The 15,630-nt window shown below is 53.9% G+C and overlaps 7 protein-coding genes across 7 annotated transcripts; 6 read left to right on the top strand and 1 right to left on the bottom strand.

Annotated features, from left to right (window-relative positions):
- The first annotated feature begins 1,249 nt into the window (after positions 1-1,249).
- Positions 1,250-2,449, top strand: CC84DRAFT_95286 (uncharacterized protein). Its single transcript, XM_018187941.1, has 3 exons — positions 1,250-1,584; positions 1,856-1,952; positions 2,235-2,449. Exons 1-3 carry the CDS (start codon positions 1,338-1,340, stop codon positions 2,254-2,256), a joined length of 366 nt encoding a protein of 121 aa, XP_018042647.1. The 5' UTR covers positions 1,250-1,337; the 3' UTR covers positions 2,257-2,449.
- Positions 2,450-2,731: 282 nt separating this feature from the next.
- On the top strand, positions 2,732-2,991 carry CC84DRAFT_1159621 (uncharacterized protein; the record flags this gene model as incomplete). Its single annotated transcript, XM_018177285.1, has 1 exon — positions 2,732-2,991. A coding segment is annotated over exon 1 (163 nt), but the record flags the coding sequence as incomplete, so codon positions are not given.
- Positions 2,992-3,341: 350 nt separating this feature from the next.
- Positions 3,342-4,761, bottom strand: CC84DRAFT_98167 (uncharacterized protein). Its single transcript, XM_018188041.1, has one exon. The coding sequence runs from the start codon at positions 4,486-4,488 to the stop codon at positions 3,700-3,702; it is 789 nt and encodes a 262-aa protein (XP_018042645.1). The 5' UTR covers positions 4,489-4,761; the 3' UTR covers positions 3,342-3,699.
- On the top strand, positions 4,709-7,431 carry CC84DRAFT_96892 (xanthine/uracil permease family protein-like protein). The gene is made up of 5 exons (XM_018188005.1): positions 4,709-5,009; positions 5,062-5,152; positions 5,205-5,456; positions 5,578-5,674; positions 5,797-7,431. The coding sequence occupies exons 1-5, from the start codon at positions 4,929-4,931 to the stop codon at positions 7,004-7,006; spliced, it is 1,731 nt and encodes a 576-aa protein (XP_018042644.1). The 5' UTR covers positions 4,709-4,928; the 3' UTR covers positions 7,007-7,431.
- On the top strand, positions 7,432-8,807 carry CC84DRAFT_98336 (riboflavin biosynthesis protein ribAB). Its single transcript, XM_018188052.1, has 2 exons — positions 7,432-7,986; positions 8,045-8,807. The coding sequence occupies exons 1-2, from the start codon at positions 7,857-7,859 to the stop codon at positions 8,680-8,682; spliced, it is 768 nt and encodes a 255-aa protein (XP_018042643.1). The 5' UTR covers positions 7,432-7,856; the 3' UTR covers positions 8,683-8,807.
- Positions 8,808-12,552: 3,745 nt separating this feature from the next.
- Positions 12,553-13,422, top strand: CC84DRAFT_1182991 (pectate lyase; the record flags this gene model as incomplete). Its single annotated transcript, XM_018180657.1, has 3 exons — positions 12,553-12,748; positions 12,798-13,105; positions 13,156-13,422. The coding sequence occupies 3 exons, from the start codon at positions 12,553-12,555 to the stop codon at positions 13,420-13,422; spliced, it is 771 nt and encodes a 256-aa protein (XP_018042642.1).
- Positions 13,423-13,585: 163 nt separating this feature from the next.
- Positions 13,586-15,630, top strand: CC84DRAFT_1134758 (uncharacterized protein). Its single transcript, XM_018176034.1, has 3 exons — positions 13,586-14,147; positions 14,204-15,042; positions 15,105-15,630. Exons 1-3 carry the CDS (start codon positions 13,790-13,792, stop codon positions 15,462-15,464), a joined length of 1,557 nt encoding a protein of 518 aa, XP_018042641.1. The 5' UTR covers positions 13,586-13,789; the 3' UTR covers positions 15,465-15,630.

Genomic DNA, 15,630 nt, shown 5'->3' with positions numbered 1-15,630 from the left:
GCCGTGCCCGCCCAGCGCACGATGTTGAGCGTTGGCGGCGAGACTCTGGCCTAGCTGCATCTGGGGACATGACGAGGGGTGGTGCGGCTTCCAGCGAATAACAGCCGCCACGTCCTGGTGACAAGCAGGGACGCCTGCAGCATCCCTGCGCCGTCTGTAGCCTCGGCGGCTAAGAATACAGGGCTTCTGCCTCTTCCAGCCTCTTTTCGAGGGCGGACTGTGCCTCTTTTGTCGCACAGCATGCGCACAATCTGGACTGCCAAAACTCCGACGCACCTCCATCAATTGCTCTGCCCGTGACTCGTCGTAGAATCCGGAGGGCATCTCGATTTGCTGGAATAGCACGGTCCGTGGTCTTAAATAGGGCACTTTAGGTGGGGGAACAGAGCTGGCCACGATCTGCCCACCCCAGACATAAAAATAGCGACCGCCACATGCAGTACGGTCCCCACACCACGCGAATGAGCTTGTTGCGCACAAGCAGCACGAACGGTTTTTGGCGAGCCAAAGCCAGTGCAAGCGCCGGCGCCTAAAAAAAGGCTCCTTCACATCCTCGATGTTCCGTTCGAGCACCCGTGTTGGATGTGCGGCGAGGTAGCGTAGTCGATGTGTATGAGAAAGAGAGAAAGATGACCGTGCATAGTGTGCATGACACGCTCTTCAATATCGGTGAACATGCACGCAATATGGCTACGCCGTAGCGTTGCCGCAGGTTTGCATTATCCGGTCTGTGTCCGAAAGATTCCCTGGACAGTGGACGGGGGTCTAGATTGACTCCCGGCAGACTGCTGCAGGATTCACTCGTTATACCCGGGTCGCGGTACATGTCGACCGCTCATGTAGCCGTTTGGCCCCACGATTGGCGAAAGAGCGCTCAGACATTGTTCTTTTGATAAAAAAAAATCGGTCGCGTAAATTTCGTAAGATTTGGCGAACAGATGCTTTCAAGGTGCCTTCCGAGGCTATCCATGGCACAGTCGGACCTTGGTGAAGCCGGGAGCGTATTGTCTATCACCAACAAAGGGTGTAATCCCAGAGGTTGAAAGGTAGGACTCCTTCAGGGCGCTGGACGGCATTGATGTGGTGCTGAGTGGTGCGCGAGAGACATCGTCCAGTTAGGGAAGAGGAAAGAGGCATCATGGCAAACTTGAACAGGCAGGCGCGCCGCTCCGCCACCATGAGTCCACCCATCATCGGCAGTCGTCATAGTATATATTTGTGTAGCAAAGACGGGTTCTGCTATATCAGCATTATCTTGAAGTGCAAGCTATACTACGGTGTGTTTCGTTCAGGGTCATACACGAGCAATATTCCTCGCGCATCTTTTCAATGCTAAAATGCGAAGACTTTCGCACAGTGCTAAAGCCGCCGGACGCTGGGTAACTTCGTCTCAAATGATACTCGACAACCGTATTTGCGTTACCCCCGATAGAGCCTTGCAAAATGGTACATGTTGCTCCCGCACATACTCACCTAGTGCGGACTTAGACGCAGGCGATAATCGACTCCACGTTAGAAGTGGGTCTCCTATCTTCGTCCTCACGTGGGACGTCGCTTGTATCTGCAGCTATGTATGGATTTTGGGCAAGTATACCAAGTTTCCTTGAATTCTTGTACCTATATATATCCGAACGAAGCACCGTCCCCATGGATGGACTGCAGGTGTATGGAAGCACAGCTGTCAATCTCTCCGCGAAGTAAAGCAATCTTGTTTGATGTTTATTGGGTAATCTTATCGCTCTACAACACTATGATGCCCTAGGTCAATATGGTAGACATTATTGACTCCTGTGATTGCCGAATGGATACCTTCTGCTAGGATAGATGTACGGGCAGATACTGATAGTGGCGTTAGACAAGGCGATATCTTGGTGCCTCGATATGATATCGCTGCTAATTCGCAATCGTTGGCATCCTTTCTCGCGGCCATGGCCTGAAATGTTGATTAAAATGTAATTGAAGAACACCTAGATGTTGCCCGCTCCAACAGGGACAAGACCAGCACATGAAAAAAGATGGTAGGGTTTCGGAGGAAGCACATGCAATAAACATCGAAAAGGCTCAGATGAAGACAGCGAAAGGCGCGAATAAGATGGCTGCGTGCTGTGTCGTTACATGGGTCATCATCTTAGCTTGCATGGCTGCGTGCAACAACTTCTCCGGTCTGGTGGTAAACAGACCCATTCTCGGAAATTTTAAAGCATCGATCAACACTAACTTCGAATTAATCATAGTAGCGTAGCACCGCAAGTATGAGCATCGATCTCTTACAGGTATCTGGTCGTCTTGCATCGGTCTTGCGAACGTCATTGGCGGACTGATGTTTTTGGTTGTATTGATAGCCAGTCGAAGCATTACTCCAGGCTTTCCATCTTCGAGAATCTTTCTCTGACAACCGAATTAGTGTTGGTTATATACGGATTGTGCATGTGGTCATTTATGAAGCCTTCGGTAGTTCTAAGCTGAGGCGTATGCCCTCACCAAAGCAAAGAAAACGCAATAACGGGTCGCAGGCTCAATGTAGTACAAGCGATCCCAAGCCAAGGAAACATTCCTAGACGTGCGCGTAAGTTGGCGTTGTCCATATTCTTGCTCATGATCGCTCATGATCATCACTATGTAGCTAATCTCCCGACCGGACATGGCATTACTTCGTCTTTCTGCTCCCCTCTCAAACGCCCACCGCGAGTCTCAAATTCCCTCTACCCGTCCTCTTCAAGTCCGTTGGCTTCACAACAAAAGGGACTGTACTCCTCATCGACGTTATGAACTTCCTGTGCAATCTCGCCACCAGTTACCTTGCCGACTGGACCAAGTGGCGCTCACTCACCGCCATCGCCACAGCCTCCCCTTCCCTCTTCTATGCCGTGTTATACACCGGAATCGGCTACCGCGACCCCTGCTATCAGAAGTACGGTCAGATGGTAGCATAGCGGCTCAGAATCCGCCGTTTGGTACATCGTATCAGCATGCTGAGCAGTAACGTCACGGGTTACACAAGGAAAAACATGACAAACTCTATCGTATTCTTCTCCTTGGGCATTACACTACATAACTGGTGGGGGCGTAGACGTCCTCCAATGGACCATTCTACAGACACGCGAAGATTTCGCTGACGTGTCTGTGGGGACTGTCGATTATTTTGCTGGCGGCGTTTTATGTGCTAACTAGAGTAAGAGTAAGATTGAGAAGTGAGATGAGATAGAAGCTGGTGGCCGGGAGGCTGCGGCGGTCGCGGAGGGGGCCGACGGGATGCCTTTCTGTATCTGACCGTAGTTCTTTTTCGAGGAGTTGAAGCAAGACACCCACGCGAGATTACACGCAAGTATAGTGCCGCAGCCATCTTACACCGATAATCCAGCGGCGCCGCCTGGACTATAGGTACCTCGCATTCAGTGCAACCCGATCAGCTCGGTGGCCAGAAGCAATGAATATATTAAAGTGGCATAGGCCAGCATGACCAGATGGAAAGCCACCATTCCCGTGTAACAATGACCATGCCGTCACAACCCCACTTGCCAGTTGTCAAAATTGCAGGCTGCACATGGCATGCCAGGTATTATTGCAGTGTCCTGCTACCGCCCTGCTGTGCATCTGTCAAGCCGTTGTGCGTGGAAACTAGAAAGTGGCTAGGAAACGCTCAAACAGCCCATGACACAAGGATGCTGAGCTGCAGGCAAAACTTACCGTGCGCTTGGATCAAAGACCGCAACAAAACCTTGAGATTCGAGGTGTGAGATTAATCAGATTGGCGAAGATTAGAAGCCATTGGAAATCTAGATACACATCACAATGCGACGTCCTAGCCAAATATAGCCTCACGTGCGCACCCACCGACCAGGAACAAGCCAACTGCGGTTGTACGACCTGACTACAACATCCTATCGTTCGAAACAGCCACTGTGGTTGTGAAGCCCGATGCGCCCTGCAGTCATCGCATCGAGCCGTCCGATGCTGTGTACTCTGATCACACGTCAGAACCGAGTTGTCGGAAGCCACCGGCCCCCGAGACGACATGTCAACTTCACGACTGCAACGAGGCACCGCTTGCTGCGTCAAGGAGACACGCAGCCGGCAAGTCAGAGGTCTCTCGCCCCTGGATTGCGCGATCTCAGTATGAGTCGCAGCGTCTTGTGCTCCGCTTTTATCCATCGCGTCCTTGTGTGGACAGTGGGTCTCTGGTACCATGCCGGCACGCTTTGAACTGCCTGACGAGATCGAATTTGCAATAGCACGCCCTGGTACCTGTGCGCACTGAGCCATCGCGACCATCGATAGATATGGGCGGAGAGCCAAGACGAGAGATAACACCAGAGGCAAAATAGGGCGAACTCCCGTCTCCGGCTTTCGTTCTCCCTTGCTGTGCTGAGGACTGCGCATCGTATGTCGGCAGCCTCCGCCTACCTGTTCGAGCGCCACCAGGACAATGTCGCTGCAATGTCCCTCCCGTGACAGAAATACTAGCACAACCAAGACGCCAGCGCGCATGCGGCGATCTTAGGCGGGTGCAGACCCCTCTCCGCATCGCTTGCGGCGTGCTGAGCGCCCCGCACTGCAGCGTGTTATGCGCAATGTCGCGGCAGCCATGACCTGTTCATCGCACCCTGTCGTGGCCCGGCCCTCATCCGAGCAACCGTGTATGCGCATGGGGCCCGGCTAGGCCGACCATTTCCATGGGGGCTTGAACAGATGTTGGACAGGATTGGACCACTCCCAAACGGCGAGACCAATTTTCTCCTGGTCGCCAAGCCAGACCGAGCAAACCCTTATCTCCTGGTGCGGGATGCCGCAGAGTTCACATTTCACGAGCGCAAGCCGATTTAAATAAGACCCACGCCCTGCCAATCCGAGGCACGGCGCAGATCACCTTTCAAACTCACCGCACCTATACCCCCAGCAGCGGTTGTATCGTGGAGAACACCTTCAAGATGGGCTGGGTTCACAATTTCAATGATTCGGTCGCAAAGTCGGCCGTTGGTCGGTGGTTCCGTCTCGATGGCTCCGGACATGTCAGTTCATCCTACGAGCTTTTAGATGCAACATGAATTGACGATTTCACAGCCCAAAGCTCGCGCTGGGAGTCGCTTCTTCACCGAGATCAGAGCCGGAATGGCGACCTTCTTCGCCATGGCATATATCATTGCAGTCAACTGTACGTGCCATGGACTAGTCATGCTTTCTATTTAAGCTAACGTGCTCACCAGCGTCGATAACTTCGGACTCTGGCGGTACTTGTGTTTGCCCGGCTGATCAGCTTGAGTCATTGTGCGTTGACTACGAACCATACCTGCTTTGTGTGCAAGAGATCAACCGCGATCTGGTTACTGCGACTGCTGCGATTTCGGCTCTGACCTCTTTCTGCATGGGGCTCTTCGCCAACATGCCAATCGGTCTCGCACCCGGAATGGGTCTAAATGCGTACTTCACGTATACCGTTGTTGGCTTCCATGGATCAGGTGCGTCATTTACAGCACTACCACCCGTTTTGGTGTTCCTCGCCGGGGTGTTACTACAGCCGCAGGCTTGCGAGTGTAGTACAAGCTCCTCTTTTGGAAGTTGTACTGATTACTTTTTCAGGTATGGTGCCGTACGAGGTTGCACTTACCGCTGTCTTCATGGAAGGTTTCGTTTTTGTCGGCCTGACCCTTTTCGGTATCCGACAGTGGCTTGCAAGGTGAGTTTGCGCCTGTCAAAATCGTGGTTGGAGGGACAGATTCGACATGACTCCGCCCTTCCGACCCGAGATTGACCGCCATGCGCCACGCAAAAGAAACCGTTGCTGACCTACCTTTCCAGGGCGATTCCGGCCTCGATAAAACTCGCGACGGGTGTGGGTATCGGTCTGTACCTGACCATCATTGGCCTGAGCTACTCTGCCGGTATTGGACTCATCACTGGCGCAAAATCGACCCCTCTGGAGCTCGCTGGATGCGTCCACACGCCTGGACAGTTGGATACTGATGGCCTCGCCTGCCTCAGTTCCTACAAGATGCGCAACCCGACCATGTGGATCGGCATCTTCTGCGGCGGCTTTGTGACCGTCCTGCTGATGATGTACCGCGTTAAGGGTGCCATCATCGCCGGTATCCTGCTCGTTTCCATCATCTCCTGGCCTCGCGGGACCGCCGTCACCTACTTCCCGCACGACACACTTGGTGACTCCTCGTTCGACTTCTTCAAGCAGGTCGTCGCCTTCCGCCCTATCAAGCATATCCTAGGTGCTCAGAAATGGAACATCTCCGGACACGGCGGTCAGTTCGCGCTGGCTTTCATCTCCTTCCTGTATGTCGACATTCTCGACTGTACCGGTACTCTGTACTCTATGGCTCGATTCGCGGGCTTGATCGACGAACGAACTCAGGATTTCGAGGGCAGCTCGATTGCATACACGGTCGACGCTCTCGGTATTTCGATCGGCAGTCTTTTCGGTACTCCTCCTGTCACCGCGTTCATTGAGAGCGGTGCTGGTATCTCCGAGGGAGGCAAGACGGGACTGACTGCTATGATGACGGGATTTTGCTTTTTCATCTCCATCTTTTTTGCGCCCATCTTCGCATCGATTCCTCCGTGGGCCACTGGATGTACCCTGATCATCGTGGGGTGTCTCATGGCTTCAGCGGCAAAGGACATCAACTGGCGCTACATGGGGGATGCGATCCCGGCGTTCCTCACCATCACCATCATGCCCTTCACCTACTCGATCGCCTACGGTATGATTGCGGGTATCTTCTCGTACACCATCATCAATGGCATCGTGTGGATCGTAGAGAAGGCGTCGGGCGGCCGCCTCGTGCCCGAGTACAAGGAGGAGAAGGACGCATGGACGTACAAGATTCCCGGCGGAATCCTGCCGCCGTGGCTCAACCGTCTCCGGCGCGGAAAGAAGGACTTCTGGAGGAGCGACGACGAGTCGGAGGGTGTGCCTGGCGCTGGCGTCGTCAGCGAGCGCAAGAGCGAGACAAGCGATGTCCCCGTGGACCACGAGAAGGGCCCGAAGGTGGCTTAAAAATGTGCAAGGAGCGGCGGATTTGAGTTTTGGTTGCAGGCCAACAGGTTGGAACACGGTCTTGTATTGTCATGTTGTCCTATGAACATGTGCCAGCTTTGGCATGTACAGTTGGCCGAGTGGCCGGCAGGATCATAAGGATCGAAGATACCCTCGCTTTGAAAATCGAACATATTTGGCAAAGCAGTCCTCAGCGTGCGCGTGAGACGACCACCAACATAACTTCCATCAGTCCGTGGACCTTGCTCACTACCAAGGTCCATCGGTCATCGCAGAGCTCCCCAATCACACCCACATGTTAGCAGGAAGCAGGTGTCACGGCGTGACATTCTGTCTTCGCTCTCCGAAGCGCAGCGCGAGTCGGAGGCACGGCGAATCGGAGCGGCATCTGGCCAGGCCGTCCTCGGCTGACCCCGCCTGGCCTGGCCCGACGTCGAGGCACATGCAGGTGCGTAGGGCTAGCCGGCAATAAAATAACAGGCGTCGACGTGACCCTAGCCGCTCCGTGCCTGCCGTCGGCTGCGTTCTCTCTCCTCCGCGATCATACACGATATAGACTTTGGCGACCGACCGCGCCGTCTTTGAGCCCATTGACGAGACTGCAGAGGTCGATTAGAAAGCACGGCGGGTACGGACGCGGGTACTCCCGGCAACACACCGGCTTACAGAGGCGTTAGAAAGCAGAACGCGAGAGAACGACGCAGCATAGATCCAGGCATTGGCAAGCACTTTTTGTCCAGCAGCGCCGGCCTAGACGTGTAGACTATCCAGGATCCCGCGAGACTTCGAACGAAGACACCCCCACCACTGCAGCCTCACCCACGCGCACGCGACACCCGCACCTCTGGCCATGCCCGCCGCCATCGAAGTCGAGGCCGTGCCGGCGCACGACCTCGCAAACGGCAAGAATGGAGAGCTGGTTGACCACACGCCCGCACACCCGGCCTTCGACTCAATACCGGACGTCATAAAAGCCTTTGGTGCGCCCCTCCTCACCCTCGCCCTCCCCCACCAACCATGCTAACCAGGTGGCACCAGCAAACGACGAATTCGTCATCGTCCTCGACTCCCCCTCGCGCGAAAACGAAGGCGACCTCATCATCGCCGCCTCCGCCCTCACCCCCGCAAAGGCCTCCTTCATGATCCGCTACTCCTCCGGCTACATCTGCGCCCCGCTCCCCGTCTCGCGCGCCGCCGCCCTGCACCTCCCCCAGATGGTCACTGAGAACGCGGATCCGAACCAGACCGCCTATGCTGTCAGCATCGACGCCAACCATCCTGATGCGACGACAGGGATCAGCGCGACAGACCGCGCGCGGACGTGCAATATGCTGGCGGACCCGAACGCGAAGGCGACCCATTTCCGCCGCCCAGGCCACATACTCCCGCTGCAGGCGCGCGAGGGCGGCGTGCGTGTGCGGCGCGGGCACACCGAGGCTGCGGTGGACCTGTGCCGGTTGGCGGGCAAGGGGGATGTCGGGGTCATCTGCGAGCTCATCACGGACGGGGAGCGGGTCGAGGGAAAGACGGAGTTGGCGGGGGGCGGTATGATGCGGAGAGATGAGTGTCTGAGATTTGGCAAGGAGTGGGGGATAAAGGTGTGCACGATTGAGGATTTGGTGGCGTTCATCGAGGAGAATGAGGGCAAGTTGGCCGTCGAGGGGAGGGATTACTAGCGAGGATGTGGGAGGAGAGGATGAGATGAGGCGGCCGGACGACATTGATCGAAGGCGACACATGCGAAAATCAAAATCACGGCATTCCACGCTTGCATAATGAAGAAGAGGTCTTCCTCACGGACTACCAACCCCCTCACACGTTCCACGGCATTAGATTTCTCCGCTTTGTTCTCTTGGTCAGTACCATCGCCATCTCGTTGACGGCATATCCGCTCTGAACATGCGTGCTTGTATATAGCACTTTAAACTACTGCTTAGGCTGGGATATCGATTCTACGTCCAGCCGATCTGTGGAACCGGCTCTTGAGTGCACGTGGCATTGTCTATGGTACCTACCTGCTACATGAGTGTGTAGCATTGGATTTCCCGAGGGTGTGCTTGCGGAACAAGTGCTGCCTGAGACCTGTGAAGAAGGCCTGCAGGGGTTTGGGCGCGTGATGGACAAAGTGATGCCGTGGAAGGACTTTTCTGGTATGGAGTCGAGAAGGGGGGATTGCAACAAGGCTTGTGGCGGACAGAGTGTTGCGAGGGAATGCCGTTTTGCTGTTGATGCAAGAAGGGGAAAGTGCAGCAGGGCACGTTTCTCCAAGCAATTCCGCATATGCGTTGCACTTACGCGACCACCTCCCGTGAATCTCGTGCGATGTGTGCAGGATGGTTACCATGTTCTTATCGACCTCCGAATACTATAAGGGGTTGGAAAGCTATGCACGAATGGCTTCGTCGCTTTTAGTTGCGGCTGGCAAGGGGGCCAGCTACATTTAAGATAGATTCTAATTGGTGATGCGAACTATGAAGTGCTAAGGTGGTATCTGGCAAAATGATAGACAACATATGAACGGTGTGTGTCGCCCCATAGTAACATAAACTGGAGTGTTGTGAATGGAAATAGACACATTCTTAAGTAACCCGCTTGTATTAGGACATGGAAGCCACGTCCGACTCAGTGAGTGTGCGGGAGCCAATGGCAGCCGCTGGGAATGCTTCTTCGTCACCATAACACAATGCTTGTTGAAAGTAATTCGGTTGCAAAGTCGTTTCTTTGAGACGGACGGACGCCGGATTGAGGGTGCGCGTGCTGACGGTTCATACGGAGAAAGATATACGGACGGCGCGATATGAGAGATTCAAGCCTTCTACAAGACCTAAACAGGAGACGAAGACGCGTCAGACGATATGCCAGGGTTGATGACCGCGGAGGAGCCACCAAGGGCAAGATCTTTTCGCGAACTCATGCGCCATGCATGGGGGGCGAAGCACCTCATATATGTTGAAGATATTTACTCTAGGCTCCACAAGATCAGATTGGTGTGCAATCAGCGACCGGGACATGTACCACGCTTATTGCGCAAACACGCTCGCGAAGTTGTCTGGGAAGAGTACACCGTCTACTTCGAAGACGCATAATTGCTCAAGTGGTGGATAGACAAAGATCCTCAGTACACAGATAAACTGCAGAAGATCGCGATCGACGACTGATCACCGATAGAGGTCACTCTCGATAAGCCTTTCAACCCCCTCAACCACCTCGCGAGGATCCTGGAATATGCACAAAGGAAACTTCCTAACCCCACACACATCTACATCCGCGTCGACGAACCCAACCTCGCCCGAAACTGGTCCCGGGAGCGCAACGGCCAACAATCAATAACCTTCCGTCCCCAGGATAGCAGCTACCAACTCAACCTCATCTTGCTCCCGGCCGTGTATGAGCTACGTGGACTAACTGAGGGTATGCACTATTCCAGCAATGCAGCCGTCTTCTACGACCCCACAAAGCTTCTCAGCTCCTTTGCCGTCTTGTCACACACACACACCACACCATGTTCACCAATGTCGGAATATGGGCCCACGAATAACGCGGAATGTCCCCGACCCCAACCCCTTCACGCTGATCGTGCAGTAGCTTTCAACTCTTAAGAGCTTGACAAACCTCACGATATGGATATCCGTCCAAATAACCTTGAAATGTTGCACCTAGAGCTCGCAAACACAGATTACATCGAAAAGCATTGTCTGGAAGACCTTCGGCGGCTGCACCGCCGCCATAGACCCTTGACGAGAAGGCAGAGGTGAAGATCAATTTCCGGGATCCAAGAGCAGAGTGCAAGATCTGGGCGCGCAAGAATTTGCACTGGGCGGAAATTGGGCCAAGACTGGCTGATAGCAATGAGGACGTGCTCAAGCGGGGAAGGGTTCAAGGTTGTGTGGATGACTGCAGGAGGTTGGCTGCGTTGTTGAAGAGGGATGGCGGGGAGAGTGGCACGCCGACTCCGAGTGAGGTCAGTAGTGTTGCTACTGGTGCGGATGGGAATAGTGGTGAAGGTGAGAGTTGTAGTGGGAGTGAGAAAGGATATGGTTCTGGGCTTTGGAAAAATAAAGTAACATTGCGGGGACGCTTTGTACGAGTGACCAGACCAACTAAGGAGTGGACATTGTGTCATGTACCATAGGTATTACAAATTAGGGTCTCCAGTTGTAGCAAAATAATGATGGTAGTTTCTCTTCCTGCCCAACCTTACCATTCTGCCTTCCCACTACCAAACCATTGCCCATCTTCTATACTTGCTTAGTCCAAGGACAAGTTCACCAACACTTGTGGACCGTTAGTGGTAACCTTTCCACCCACAAATATCAAACAAAACACACCGCCGCCTCGTTCTCTGCGAGCAGTGTCTGTCTCCAACCTCAGGTAATCACTGTTGTACTACTGCTGGTAAGTCCTTGAATGAAACGCTCGTATTCCCTGCTAGCTTTCGTAGGAATATGACAGTGTTTGATTGGTGCTTTAATAAATCTCGACAACCATAAACATTCAGGCCGTCCGTGAGGCAGCACTGAAACCAAGCTTTTCGTCTTGGCACAATATCAAGAAACTTGCCAAGAAGAAAGACGTGCATGCAGTGTCTGGCTTTTGCTCCACGAGCTGCAGGACCGATCGAGCGTACAAGTCCAAGTGCATGAGCTGACACAAATCTTCAGTTCTACCTCTTGCCGCGCTCACTGTTGACCTGGCTACAGGTAAGAGTTAGCTTTTGAGTCGCGAAAGTCTCTTCCGTCACTCATTGTTTATCCAGGTTCTTGACACGAACGACGAAGTGGCGTTCCGCGAATCGAGATAAGATCATGGACTGCGACCGCCGACCAATGTCATAGTAACACCAAAGGTAGCGTGGTAAGTGGCTGACACGACCATTTGACTGCTACTCGTGTTCGAACCCTATCGTGAGGCGAAATACGTAAGGTACATGTGCATCGAGAAGCCGGCCCTCTGCCAGTCTCTCGGCCGGCAATTTTCCACCACATACACTTAACCAACATACCGTGCAGTCCCCATACGCAGTACTCAAGCTCATAAATCCTCCGTTGCCAAGCCTTCCGCCAAGCATCCCAAATGCGACTTGTTACCTCTCCGCCCACACGTGATACTTCGTTTTCGCGTTCCAGCCTCCACACGATCGACCTAACTCCCCATCCCTGCCCGGACCCCAGCTATGCACTAATTTTCCATCCAATGCGACCCCAGACGCAAAGGCAAAAGGGTATTCGCTTCCCCGGATTCTCATGCATGTCGGTATTGTGCCACATGTACGTCGCACAGTTACCCCGGACTTATATTGCGCGTGTGTTTGGGAAGTAGTGTGGACGGGGTGACAGGCGAGTGTGGTGAGGGTAAGGCTAGATACAGAGGTGGATTAATGGGGGAGAGACACGGACGGATGTGCAAAGGGGGCTGCACGAATGAGATGTGGAGATGAGAAGGGCAATCTGAGTGACGATGGGGTATAAAGGGTGGGTTCGTGGGAGGATGTTTGGTGTGTGGACCCAAGAGACTTCGAGCCATTGAAACCGAAAAAGAAAGTTAAAATGCATTCTCAAACATTCCTCCTTTCGGCACTCGCCAGTATCGCGTCGTCAGCTCATATTGCTGCTCGCGCGACTACCAACACGAACCTTCAGACCGCGTTCCCGGCTTCGAGCGGTACTACGAACCTCGCCGCGGCACGCACGCTCGCGGCTGGAGAGAGCCTCGATGGTGGCATGAAGCAATGGGACCGTAGTCGTATGCACTCCACAGCCCAGCTCCGTGCTTCTATGCTAACACAATTTAGCATCTACATGCAACGAACAAGCCGAGGGTGGCGATGCCGACGCCGTATTCGTCCTCAAGGATGGCGCCGTGCTTTCCAATGTCATCATCGGCCCCAACAACGGCGAAGGCGTGCACTGCCTGGGCACTTGTACGCTCAATAATGTGTGGTGGACTGATGTCTGCGAAGATGCGGCGACCTTCAAACAGTCGTCTGGCACTTCTTATGTCAACGGCGGGGGTGCTCGCAAAGCGGACGACAAGGTCTTGCAACACAACGGCGGTGGAACCGTTGCTGTCAAGAACTTCTGGGCGCAGGATGTTGGCAAGGTGAGGGTGCAACTTCCCTTCGACGAGTTTTGAGGACTGATAGAGAAAAGGTATACCGCTCGTGCGGCAACTGTGGCACGCAATACGCGCGCAAGTCGACTTTCGATAACATCAAGATGTCCGGTGGCAGCGTTGTTGCAGGCGTAAACGGCAATCTTGGCGACACGACCACGATCAAGAACTCGTGTGTCCTTGACGGCGCCACCCATGTCTGCTGGCTGTACAAGGGCGTTACATCTGGTGAGCCGTCCAAGACGGCATCGGTTGCTGATGGCAAGGTGTGCGCGACCAGCGCCATCAAGACCAGCGGGTGCTAAGCGGATGTTGTGTGCCGGGTTGGCCAGACGTGCCGGGGTAGCGACCAATTGTTGTCCAAAGGGATCATGCAAATGTGGACCATCGCTTCTGCCTGTATATAGTTATTTTGTATGAATTGACATACTGTACATACCGAAAATGCACTCAGTGATATTGGTGTCGCGAAGATGGCGAGTTCGGAGATTGAACAAGGCAACGCCACATGTGGCTTTCACCTCAGCCACGAAGATGACGTCGGAAACAAACACGTCGTGTTGCGCGTCACTTCCAAGGTTGCGTGACCGCATCGCTCTCAGAGAGCTACAGCTGCACCCCTTCTACCTGCACATCACGCGTGTCTTCAATTAGGCCGTGTAAACTTTTGCCATGAAGCCGCGGATACATTCATTGCAGGGCCTGGCGCGCATCTCAAGACCCTTGCCAACACCGTCCATCATAGCCTCGCGCTATATCACACCGAAATACTATCGCGATGTGCAGCTTCGGAGCTTCGCCTTCTCGGCTCTTTCGAGACTTGAAGAGAAGCACCACTACGACTACTCCAGCCCCAACTCCAGGCCAGCGATCCAACTCAATCACAATGTCACAAAAGAGGAGCAGGACGATTATGACAAGCGACTAAGCAAGGAGTTGAAAGACAAGCAGATACGCTCACCATGGACCAGAGAGGGCAGCGACAAGCCGCCCGTAGCACAACAGAGAGAGGCCAGCGCCATGACAAAAGGTAACACCTTCTCGACGGCAGCATAATACAGGATCTCGTACTGACTTTGCATCAAGGAAAACTACTAACGACACCGTCGCGCATGCTCAAACTCATCTTGCCATTGACAACCAAAGACATGAACACTGACCGCAAGGACGTCGAACCGCTCGCTCTCCTCGTGCATCCACAGCAGCCCCTCTCCTACTTGGAACGTCTAATCCAGGCGGAGCTTCCCAAGCTGCAGGACAAGGACGGCAACGAGCGCATACCCAACGTGTACTTCCGCGCCGAAGACTCTATGCAAGACGCCATGGAGGCGGCGGAAGCCGAGAAGACGCCCGTGAGCAAAGACGGCGAGACACTGGACGAACAGGAAGGAGAAGAGGACTTTGAGAAAGTCGACGAAATCCGCATCGGCGGAAAGACTGAGAAGACTGGCAAGCTCAATTCAGCAGTCGACAGGAAAACCCCAGATGAAGCTGCGGAGCTACGAGGCGGCCACGGCAAGGGTGGCGTAGAATCATACTCTGGTCTGGGTCAAGAGGCGCCATCGGACGAGAAGGCAGACCGCAAGTTCGTGCGGTGGTCTAGTAGCACCGAGATTGGGGACTTCATCCGCGACGCTGCGCGAGGCCAGGAATTCGCTGTTGAGATTGAAGGCGCCCCGAAAGATATTCGCGTTGGCGTGCCCTCGTTCAACGATAGGACATTCTATCTGCGCATGCGATTGCGCAAGATCTCCAAGGGTATCGCCAGTCTGGCTAGTTTAAAGAAAGAGTGCGATCATCTCGCACACAAAGGTGCGCAGCGCGTTGCTCAAGGAGGATTTGTCGTCATTTTGGGATGGTGGTTCCTTGTGTATCATCTTACCTTTGAGACTGAGCTTGGCTGGGACGTCATGGAACCTGTCACTGTATGTCGATACCAATTTCCGTCCTATGACCACCAACACGTACAGTTCGCTAACGTAAATAGTACCTCGTCGGCCTCAGCACCCTGATCGGCGGTTATATGTGGTTCCTTTACCACAACCGCGAAGTCTCGTACCGCTCCGCCATGAACTTCACCATCTCGCGGCGCCAGGGCAAACTATACCAACAGCGCGGCTTCGACCTACGCAAGTGGGAGACGCTCATAGAAGAAGGCAACGCCCTGCGCAAGGAGATCAAGGCCGTCGCCGACGAATACGATGTCGAATGGGACGAGCTACAGGAGGAGAAGCACGATAACGTGGCCGAGGCGCTGAGAAACGAGCGCAAGAAACAGAAAGGAAAGGACAAGGACAAGGATGATGATGAGAAGGATGCGAAGGCGAGGGGGAAGAGCGACGATTGAGGAGACTGGGAGAAGAATGTGAGCATAGCACAAGCGAGGCGTTTGGGAGGTGGTAATCTTGAGCGGTATACACGTCAGCGTTATGGTGGCTATACCCCATTGCATTAACCGTACATATTTGACTTGTGAGCGTGTATAATAATAGGAGCCACTTCATCTATCGGAT

The sequence above is a fragment of the Paraphaeosphaeria sporulosa genome (assembly GCF_001642045.1).
Source record: "Paraphaeosphaeria sporulosa strain AP3s5-JAC2a unplaced genomic scaffold CC84scaffold_1, whole genome shotgun sequence".
Lineage (NCBI taxonomy): Eukaryota > Fungi > Ascomycota > Dothideomycetes > Pleosporales > Didymosphaeriaceae > Paraphaeosphaeria > Paraphaeosphaeria sporulosa.
This window is presented reverse-complemented; position numbering and strand designations above follow the sequence as displayed.

Excerpts from the sequence above, each read along its gene's own strand:
- CC84DRAFT_96892 (XM_018188005.1), top strand. The coding sequence starts at position 4,929 with ATGGGCTGGGTTCACAATTTCAATGATTCGGTCGCAAAGTCGGCCGTT. Across the intron at positions 5,010-5,061 it reads GTCTCGATGGCTCCGGACAT|CCCAAAGCTCGCGCTGGGAG; the intron begins GTCAGTTCATCC and ends ACGATTTCACAG. Across the intron at positions 5,153-5,204 it reads ATATATCATTGCAGTCAACT|CGTCGATAACTTCGGACTCT; the intron begins GTACGTGCCATG and ends CGTGCTCACCAG.
- CC84DRAFT_98167 (XM_018188041.1), bottom strand. The coding sequence starts at position 4,488 with ATGCGCGCTGGCGTCTTGGTTGTGCTAGTATTTCTGTCACGGGAGGGA.
- CC84DRAFT_98336 (XM_018188052.1), top strand. The coding sequence starts at position 7,857 with ATGCCCGCCGCCATCGAAGTCGAGGCCGTGCCGGCGCACGACCTCGCA. Across the intron at positions 7,987-8,044 it reads GGACGTCATAAAAGCCTTTG|CAAACGACGAATTCGTCATC; the intron begins GTGCGCCCCTCC and ends AGGTGGCACCAG.
- CC84DRAFT_1134758 (XM_018176034.1), top strand. The coding sequence starts at position 13,790 with ATGAAGCCGCGGATACATTCATTGCAGGGCCTGGCGCGCATCTCAAGA. Across the intron at positions 14,148-14,203 it reads GGCCAGCGCCATGACAAAAG|GAAAACTACTAACGACACCG; the intron begins GTAACACCTTCT and ends CTTTGCATCAAG. Across the intron at positions 15,043-15,104 it reads ACGTCATGGAACCTGTCACT|TACCTCGTCGGCCTCAGCAC; the intron begins GTATGTCGATAC and ends TAACGTAAATAG.
- CC84DRAFT_95286 (XM_018187941.1), top strand. The coding sequence starts at position 1,338 with ATGCGAAGACTTTCGCACAGTGCTAAAGCCGCCGGACGCTGGGTAACT. Across the intron at positions 1,585-1,855 it reads CAGCTATGTATGGATTTTGG|ACAAGGCGATATCTTGGTGC; the intron begins GCAAGTATACCA and ends TAGTGGCGTTAG. Across the intron at positions 1,953-2,234 it reads CCTGAAATGTTGATTAAAAT|TAGCGTAGCACCGCAAGTAT; the intron begins GTAATTGAAGAA and ends AATTAATCATAG.